General features: G+C 40.8%; 1 protein-coding gene across 1 annotated transcript; it reads right to left on the bottom strand.

Moving 5' to 3' along the window:
* Nucleotides 1–519: 519 nt before the first annotated feature.
* On the bottom strand, nt 520–8,393 carry hsp90b1 (heat shock protein 90, beta (grp94), member 1). The gene is made up of 18 exons (XM_035665182.1): nt 8,345–8,393; nt 7,702–7,804; nt 7,220–7,361; nt 6,398–6,514; nt 5,967–6,298; nt 5,247–5,358; nt 4,998–5,126; nt 4,700–4,816; nt 4,407–4,544; nt 4,220–4,297; nt 4,047–4,112; nt 3,422–3,691; nt 2,999–3,244; nt 2,449–2,585; nt 2,237–2,315; nt 1,798–1,953; nt 1,387–1,494; nt 520–801 (listed from the first exon to the last, which is right to left on the bottom strand). Exons 1-18 carry the CDS (start codon nt 8,391–8,393, stop codon nt 775–777), a joined length of 2,406 nt encoding a protein of 801 aa, XP_035521075.1. The 3' UTR covers nt 520–774.
* Nucleotides 8,394–10,247: the final 1,854 nt, after the last annotated feature.

Here is a 10,247-nt window from a genome sequence, read left to right as displayed (position 1 = left end):
AGGTCACTGCAGTATGAACTGATTTTACATTGCTACTGCAAAACAACCTTCACCATAGGATTTAAAAATAGTTTACATACTTACAGCTCTGCATTTTCTTTCTCTTGTCTAGGTTTGCATCAGGTGCAGATACAGGTACAGCAGTGGTCCACACACACACACACACACACACACACACACCAAGGCTGAATGTGTGACAGAGGTTCCTGATTATATTGTAGTTTAAGGAAGGTACAAAGACGCTTTCTGAAACTAAAACTCTGATGTTTTGAAAAACTAAAATATTCAATGGAGTCGTGTTGATTCAAGGTTCTCTCTCAGATGAATAAGCACAATGTCTATCCCTTGTCATTTATTATTTATACACCACTACAGTGTGGTAACTCAGAAGATTCACTCTATATATTGTGGACCACCGCAGCCACTTACTTCCAAAAACATTTCATATGCATCTCTAAGCCAAAGCCACACTCCTTTAAGTGACTTGTGTATAACATAAATGTGCCACAACACCAAACAGACTGTAGGTCCTTTTTCCAGGAAACATTTATTCGATCAAGAGACAGGATCGCATCTTTCCATAAACAGGTCAGTTAAATATTAACAAATTTACAGTCATGAGGAATGTAATAAAAAAAAAAAACCAAAAACAATGCTCGCCTTAAAAAACCCCAACCCAGGGACCCCACCCAGGAAACGTTGACCACAGTGTCGCTGCAACAAGACTCAAATCCATGTCCAGCTCCATTGTTACATGCTCTTCCATTCAGTGCTTCACAGTTCATCTTTATCTGTTTTTGTCTGTAAGGGAACAAAATTAAAGTTATGAAGAAACAGCCAGAAGAGCGAATCTTAATTCTTTACACCGTAAATGGTAGATTCTGCATTTTTTAAACCATGACCTTATTTGTCCATGTTTTTGTGTCAAAGTGACAAATGGGGACAACAAGTTTTGTATTCGTTCCAGTAGTGAGGGAGAGCTCTGCAGCTGCAAAACGGCCAACAACTTAATCCTTGTTTGTGCATGGCTAAAATACGTACATTAAAATCTATTTGTTTTTGCTACTTCCCAGCTCAGATTGTTCTTAGTCTCTGACAACATTATGAAAAGGACCCTGCAGAAAACGTTTAATTTCTCTGTAGAGTCCTTAGAGAGTTATACGCATAACAATCTGAGTTGGTCATTGGCAACAACACTTTTAATCAACGTACTTTGGCAGTGCGTAAATAGCTGCCACATCCTAGTCCGTTTTGCCCTCTGCACACACACACTCAACTCTGGACCAAATTCAAAACTTGTCTCCATTAGTAACTGGAAAATAAGGTCCAGGTTGAATAATACTTTAGTTGCCCTTTAAGATACCACAGTATGTTTAGCATTCTCACCGTTTCTTCATCGTCATCCTCATCTACAATTTCCTCTTTATCCTCAGAGTCGTCTTCTGCTGGCTCTTCTGGCTCCTCCTCAGGCTCCTCCTCAGGCTCTTCCTCAATCTGTAGAACAGTCACATCATTTTTAACATAACATCCACAATCTCCAACCATCACTGAGCTGACACATTTAAAAAAATTAAACTGGGCAACCTGAAGGAGGTAGGGACGCCCAAAGACAGAAAATACTACCAACAGAAAGGGGAACCATTTCCAATGCAAATGAACACTGTTTAGTCAAGTCAGATAAGAATGTGTTCACTGGCTGCAGAAAACGAGATGTGACACATGCTCACTGAAACTGAGAACCTTTACTATGCAAATCTTTCAAAGTAATACAGTACGTGGCAGTTCACAGTGACTTGCCTGTTCGTTCAGGTCTACATTCATGCTGAGTCGGAGCATGCGCTCTATCCTTTGTCCATAAGCCTTTGTGTCAGCCAGCTGGTAGCCTGAGCGCAGCGTTGCCGTCTCAAAGAGAACCACAGCTAGATCTGATGCAGTCTGGTCCTCGGCGTCAGTCTGAAGAACATGAGGAAGACAAAGTGTTCAGCTATCTGTTCTGATTGTTCCATTTCATGTTCAGAAATGCTGTACTAAATTTTATATGTGCAGACATATTTTAAAATGGTTCAAAAACTGTATTTCTTGATGTGAATGGCCTAACATGTATTACTTTTTTGTAAAAAGAAAATTAACTTCAAACAAAACAGCAAGTAAGCAAGCTAGTTATTTCATAAACATTGTATATTATGGCATCAATAAAACAGCACAAATACAGTGAAGTGATAGTGGTCAGACTTACATTGACTCTGTTAAGCATCTGCTTGATAAGAGGATGTTTGGGGTTGATTTCTAATGTTTTCTTCTGGCTTGCATAATAACTGAAGAAGAGAGAAGAGGGGAATTACCATACACGCTCAGCAAACTGTCAGGCAGGCCAAGGCATGTTCTACATTTGCATTTTACAACCGTGATAATGGGCATCAACATGAAAAGCACAACATCATTACTTACTTTGTGGAAATGTCTTTTCCTGTCTGGTAAGCCTGTGCCTTCATGATCCTCTCCATGTTTCCTGACCAGCCGTACTGACTGGCAACCAAAGCGCAGGGTGAGTTGGTTAGCCTCTGAGAGAGGACGGCCTTCTCGATCTGTGGGAAAGACATCGTATTAAATAATTTGACTGATGGAACAGACTGGTGATTTTCAGTGGGCCTCCCATCGGACAAAGCTTAGGTTACGTGCTTAGTTTCCCTCAATTCCTGGACGTCTATGGAATCATGGTTACGTTATTTGACCCCATAGACACTCAACAATTGAGCCAAGATAGCCTGATATTGCCGTTTGATATAACTTTATATCATACTGAATACATTTAATAGTGTCTGCCTGGGAAAAACTGTTCTTAATACAACTGTATCTCTGAACTTTCAACAAAAATCACACACATTTAGCCTGTTCTATGTGATCTTCTTTTGGTAACTAATGTAACATTTTTCTCATAAAGCCTCCCCGGGCTGGTGTTTTCAATGTCATGAGTATTAGGAAATAACTGGCCATCTACCATGTCCTTCAGGGGCTTGTCCTTCAGCCAAGTGGTGAGTGGTTCATACTCCTTCTCCAGGGCCTCCCTCTTCTCCTTGGCCTTGTCACTCTCGTCAAATTTGACACCCTCCTTTGCCACGTTCTGGAAGCGCTTTCCATCGAACTCGGGCAGTGCCTGGATGCAGTACTCATCCACGGGCTCTGTCAGGTAGATCACTTCGTAGCCCTTCTTCAGCAGCCTCTCCACGAAGGGAGAAGACTCAGCCTGCAGAAAGCAAATAGGACAGACAGTCAACGCCAGGCTATACAGTTAATATTAGTTGAGCAGCTTGGTTTATTTGATGCAAGTGTAATTTCAGCTTACTTTCTATGTGACTGTTAAAGCAGCTTTTTACACAACTGAGCATTTACCAGACCTAACAATACAAATAAATCCACCCACCTCCTTCCTGCTGGTACCAGCCATGAAGTAGATCTTGTCCTGCTTCTCCTTCATGCGCTCCACATACTCCTCCAGGCTGGCCACTTTTGTTTCGCTGTTGGAGGTCTGGAAGCGCAGCAGTTTGGCCAGACGGGTCCTGTTGGAGTGATCCTCAATGACTCCCAGCTTGATGTTGGTTCCAAACTCCTTCCAGAACTTATCGTTGTACTGTTCCTCTGCGATCTTCTTGATCATGTCCAAAGTCTTACGCACCAGCTTCTTGCGGATAACCTGAGCAGGGGGAAGATAAGCATTACATCGTTTGTCACTTTCATTTTAATATTCCTCAGTACTAACCCTTTTTCTTTGTAACTTTCACTTCCATCTCTCTTTGCCTTACTGCTGCCTGCTAAACACTTTCTGAATTCTGTTTTTTAAATAAGGGTGCTTTCCTGCTTGCTTATCAATCTTTTTGCATCCAATTAAAAAGTCATTATAGATCAGTCAATAGAGACCAGATACACTATTGACAAAAAGATAAATAAAATATTAATACAAATGCTAAAAAGGTGACATTTACAGATTAAAAGAAATAATTGGTATAATAATTAGATGGTGTTGTATTAATGTTAGATGTGAAACTCACCTTTAGCAGTTTGTGTTGCTGCAGAGTCTCTCTGGACACATTCAGGGGAAGGTCATCGGAGTCAACCTAGCAAAATAAATTTACATTGATCACAGTGCAGGTACTATCGGAGCAAAGATTGAGCAGTTCATATTAACACATGGCTGTCTGCGCTACAGTTAGAAATCACTCACCACTCCCTTGACGAAGTTCAGGTACTTGGGCATCATGTCATTGAAGTCGTCTGTGATGAAAACTCTCCTCACAAACAGCTGTGACAGAAAGAGACATTCGCTTTGAAACCAAGTTGAGGGAATTCCTGAATATCTTTCTTTAAGCACAATACAATCCCTAAAAAGGGGTTCTGCTTGAGGGACATACCTTGATGTAGTCATTCTTTTTGGAGCCATACTCATCAAACAGGCCACGGGGAGCTGAAGTGGGCACGAACAGGATGGACTTAAAGGTAACCTCACCCTCAGCCATGAAGTGGATGTGGGCCAGAGGATCGTCGGTGTCCTGTTGAGAGAACGAAACAATTGTAAAATTAATCCTGTTCGGATTTATGAAATTTAAAGCCTAAAATTCAGATAATGGGATAGAGTCAGGGTTACCCTCGGGAACACCCTGATCTACATGGCTGTTTGACGAAGCGCTACTGTTCAGGTGCCTACCTTAGAGAACGTCTTGTAGAAGGCCTTGTACTCATCCTCCTCAACTTCCTTAGCTGGTCTCTGCCAGATGGGCTTGATATCATTCATCAGTTCCCAGTCCCACACAGTCTTCTCAACCTACAACAAAACAGTTTTAAAAATGACCAAAAATATTTTTAAAACCTTCAGACCAAATTAAACACCAATAACAGAAATATGTACATTTTAATCTTAAATTCTTGAAAATATGCAATTAAAAAAAAATAAATTATAAAATAAATAATTCTTATTCTATTCCAGCTCTATATGAACTTCCTACCTTTTTTGTCTTTGGCTTTTCTTTGTCCTCCTCCTCTTCCTCTACTTCAGCCTCCTCTTCAGCAGCCTCTTTCTCTGGTTCCTCTGCTGCCTCAGCATCTTCCTCAATGGGCTCTTCAACTGTCTCAGTCTGTCATGTTGCGGGGAAGAAATTATGCAACGACCATTTATTATTCCATGTTTCGTAATAGAATTTGTACTAGGATCAAGTCTGAGTCAAAATGAGGAAGGAAGTGTCTTAAGTAATCACCTTGCTGGCCCAAACATAAATGGGGAAATTGATGAACTGAGAGTACTTCTTGACGAGGTTCTTGATGGTCTCCAGCTCCAGATAGTCTGAGGCCTCCTCTTTCAGGACCAGTCTGAGGTTGGATAAAATTGTGAAGCATTTAATAACAAAGTCAATACCATTCTAAGATTTAAGAGTAGAGTAGTAATAGGAAAACAGCATTTAATTGAGTAGGCGTTAAATGAGAGGCGTGAAGAGCACGACTAACGGCAGTTGATCAGAATGCTTAAAAAGTAGGGATGCAGTGATTGGTAAAGCCTGGGCCAATACAGATGTTTAAAATAACAATTCATATATATTATAAATAGTTGCAGCTCAGTCTTTTTCCTCTTCTCATCCAATAAGTGAGATGCAGAACAGCTGCTCACTATCCGTTCGGTGCATGGAGCACATCTGTATTTGCATGTAATTTGTGCAAGGGCTGGAAAATGAAGGTGATTATTTCTCCAGTATCAGAGATGGAAATAACCAACGCAACATTTAGACAGCACAAAAATGATGTGACACAACAGCTAAACATCGGCCACCAGTATTGGTGGATGGCATCTTATTTATCAGTCAACAAGGCGAATATGGGGCACTACCGATGTTTAGCCAATATATATCAGTGCATACCTACTAAAAAGTAGCTAAAATTGCTATAAGGGATTTTAGGGTGAATAAAACAAAATGTAAACCCACGTGATGGTGGTTCCTCTGCCCAGCGTGTCCCCACGGGGGTCCTCAATGACTGAGAACTGGTTAGAGTCAGACTCCCAGATGTGCTGAGTGCCATTGTTGTGTTTGGATGTCACGATGACTTTGTCGGCAACAAGGAAAGCCGAGTAGAAACCTACACCAAACTGGCCGATCAGCTCTGAGGTTGACTGACCCTCAGCCTCTACCTCTGTCATCTTGTTGAGGAACTCGCTGGTGCCAGACTTGGCAATGGTACCCAAGTTCTTCACTAGCTCCTCCTTGGTCATTCCAACACCAGTGTCAGTGATGTGGAGCATGTTCTTCTCCTTATCAGACTGGGGATAGGAACAATACGGTTAAGTTACCAACAGAGGAATAACTATTGATATTCCCAATAAAGACTGAAACATACAGTAAATGTTTCTTGCGCTTACCTTTATTTTGATGGTCAGTTCTTCATTGGATGCCATTGCGTCCTCATTGGTCAGAGACAACAAGCGGATCTTATCCAGAGCATCTGAGGCATTGGAAATCAGCTCCCTAAGGAAGATCTGAAACAGATAAACAGTCATTTGATCATTAATTCAGTGTGGCATTATTTGTACTAAACCCTGATAGCAGCTGTGTAGAAACCGAGGCGTTTTAAACTGGTAGGGAGTTTCCACCAGCTTTCATGTCCAAACAGTCAGGCCACTAAAATGAAGCATGTAAAAGTAAACACAACTTTGGGCAGCTACGTTTACTCAGAACTAAGTTATCAAAGCTTAAAATAAACAGTTCATTCTAGGCGGTAATTTCAGCAGAATATTACAGTTGGTAGCGCACTTAATGTGCACGCATTGTGTGTCTACATGAACGTGCAGACTGAAAAGAATAATACATATACACTATAAGAAAGCAAGACCTGGATTAAAAAGGTCTCAGAAAGTTTAACAGCATATTGGACATTGCCTTGTCCATGGTAATGATAATAAATAAATGATAAGGTCTTGTAGAATTTGTGCCATATCTGTTGTATTGGCTTACATTAAAGTGTATAGCCATACCACAAAAGTGGCCAGGGAGTGTATGTTACAATAATAAAAAAATATATATTTATATTGCAATATTTATAGATTGACACATGACCCCAGACTTAGTCAAAGATTTCCGGTCTTAACCCTAGAACCACACCTGCATCCCGTACAACTATGTCCATAAAAATTATTACGCAAAACTGATTATTGTAAATCAAGATGCCATTTACTCCCACTCACCTCCTTGTTCTTGTAGAGAGAGTTGATGATTAGTTTCATCATACGGTTGACTTCAGCCTGAAAAACATGTTTTTCCGACTTTTCTCTGAGTTCCTTGATCTGAGCTGCATTTAGTCCATCCAGCTGGATAGCCTCCTCCTCTCTGAGGAAACACAGATGCGCACACAGGTGAGATCAGGGACATGCGCAACAACAAATCACAGCAGTCAACAAACAACATGCAAATCCGTCTCCCCTCTAGGGATCAGTGTCCAGGTTGAAGCCGAGGCACACGAGATCCCCTAGCCTGAATGAGGGACGTTCAGTACAACACAAAGCTTTGCCACTACTACAATTCATGTGCTGCTGTGAGTGTTTGTGTGCACAAGCCCAGTCACACTGACCTTGTGCTGTTAACTCAAGGTTTATTTGACCTTCCTTGATAGTGTCTCACTGTGCAATCAACAGGCGTAATATGAAAAGATATTCAAAGTGACACCCACCTCTGCACCGCCTCATCATCTGTTCTGGAGCCATCCCTGCTTTTACCAAGGTCCTCTTCTACTGTGCCATCGATGTCAACCTCATCGTCTGCTTTTACAGCAGCTGCAAAGGGACACAAAGTTGTTAGGATAAAAATATCTTACTTAACACTAACTGCACGCGTATATGAGGATATATTCAGCATTTAAGGTTGGTTTTTTTTAGACTGAAGCTCAGCAAAGACGTGACCCAAACAGCAAATAAGTAGTGTGTAACGTTAGGTGGAGTAGGCTGGCTTTTTCTTTATCAGTTACAGTTAGCTTCAGCTTCAGCTTCATCTACGCAGCAGCATTTTCACTGGCACGTTAGCTAGCATCAGACAGCTTTAATACATGGTGTTTCTACTAGAAACTTCTGGAAAGGCAACTAAGAACAACGGACAGCGTTGCTCCAAGAAATGTGTTAAAGCCAAATCAACCATGCTGTCTATCATTAAAAAAAAAAAAACCTTAAAAACTGCACATTTATGGCGGGTTTGGTCATGAATGAGCGGAAGCACAAAAGCAAGTTAACCCTAGCTTACTGGCTAATGTTAGCTGAAATGGTGGGTAATAAAAAAGAAAAGAAAAGTGCAACGAGGTATCAACTCTGTCCGCTACTCACCAAAGGCTAGTAGTGCGAAAAGAACACCTATCACCCAAACTCGTTTCATTTTGAGATACTGCTTGACTGCCGATGTGTGTCTTCAGCTCCTGAGACAAAAGCCGGGAGATAGCTGCACGCAGCACTGCCTTAACCAGAGACTGACAACCACCTCTCCCACCGAAAGAGCCCACTCTATTAAACCCGTGACGACCGACCAATGGCTGCGCACCACGCACAACCTTCGGCCAATCACAGCAGAGTCTTCGGTACATGTTGTCCAATCAGATTCTTCAACATAAGTCAATACCCGAAAATCGTGGCTGGACACCATTGGCCAAGAATGAATAATCAGCACATCACTTCCTAAAATGTAAAAAGAAAAAAGAAAGGAAATCACAGTCAACATTTTGGTTAAACTTTGATTTTCTTGTGCAACATCACAACCAGGGTCACACTGAAACCTGATGACACTGAAGATACAAGCACGGACTGGTTTATGGGTCTATTGTCACTGACTGCATTATATCTGTGTCTGTTATAATGTGTATCTACGCATGTGTATATACAGTATTTATACTACAGTGTTGTTCCTGTAAAGATGTGGATTCATTGTACTCATGCTGCTGTGGAAGCACACATTGAATGATGGGAATATATGTGCACCACTCATATTTGTCCACGAGGTGGTAATGTTCAGTTGGTGAGCTGAAAATGCAAATGATGGCAAACAGTTGTTGTTTTTTTACAAACACAGGCTGATCAATATGTGAAGAACATCTACCGGAATCAGTAATGGATAAATAGGGGGTAACATTATCATACAAATGTGCACATTCTTTATTGTGCTGCTTGCTCAGCCTGTCTGAGTGTGTATCAGGTCATAAAGTATAGCATAGGGCAACAGGTGTCAAATATCACTTATTACAGTTACAGAGTTACAGTTATGGGTGGGGTGTGTGTGTGTGTGAGAGAGAGATAGATTGAGAGTTGTAAGGCTGACGCTACACTGCATTTCTGGCATTAAAAATTTCTTAAAGATATGAAATGTCTTAAGGTTGGTTGAAAAGCCGACTCTAGACTGAACTGCTAGTTTTAATCTGTATGACAAAGCAGCGGAGGGATTATGGATAATGAATATGTCTGTGTCTATTTTGGGAGCATTTGAATGAAGACTTGTGGAGATATAAACTCAACCTGCCACTTCATTAGGCACACCAATAATCTGGTCCAATACAACCGCTCTGCCATAAATTCTCCCTTCACAAAGATGATACTGTTTGGTTTTGAGCTATTATTATTTTAAAAGTATGTTTACTGAGGTTGTAGTTGGCAGTGGTGTTGAACTGGACTGCGTTATATTGAGAGGTGTTTATAATATTCTGACCACCCCAGTTATAAACATGAGAGGGGCAGAATACTGGAATATTATATATTATATAATAATATAATGCACAGTACAACACCACTAACCACTATGATCTCAGCAATAAACATAAAGTAGAATTTGAACCTTTATTACCTACTGTGTCAAACAAAAACGTATAAGCTTCTTAAAAGTAGAATTCATTGCAGAGCTGTTGGATTGCATTACATTGTACAGATGTTTTTTTAAACGTAGAATAATGTTTGCATATGTGCTCTGTTTGTCTCTCCATCTGTGTGAATGCTGTGCTCTTTCTTTTGTGCTTGTGTGGTCTTTCCTTATCCAGATCTCCATGGCTGAGAGGAGATTATGTGGCTCAGGTTCTACCTATTTGGCACCTGAAGACACCAGAACCTCAACATCCCCCTGGATCCTACTTTCCTCTTATGTTTTACAATTTCCATATATCTGTATTTTTGTAATCGAAATCTGTATATATTGTGATTTTTTGCTGATCCATTCTGTCCTCTTCCAGATCTCCATGGTGGAGAGGAGCTT

This window comes from Morone saxatilis, unplaced genomic scaffold (genome assembly GCF_004916995.1).
Source record: "Morone saxatilis isolate NCDOM2014 unplaced genomic scaffold, NCSU_SB_2.0 Contig2, whole genome shotgun sequence".
Taxonomy (NCBI): Eukaryota; Metazoa; Chordata; class Actinopteri; family Moronidae; genus Morone; species Morone saxatilis.
The sequence above is the reverse complement of the archived record's forward strand: the minus strand, read 5'-3'. Positions and strand labels throughout refer to the sequence as shown.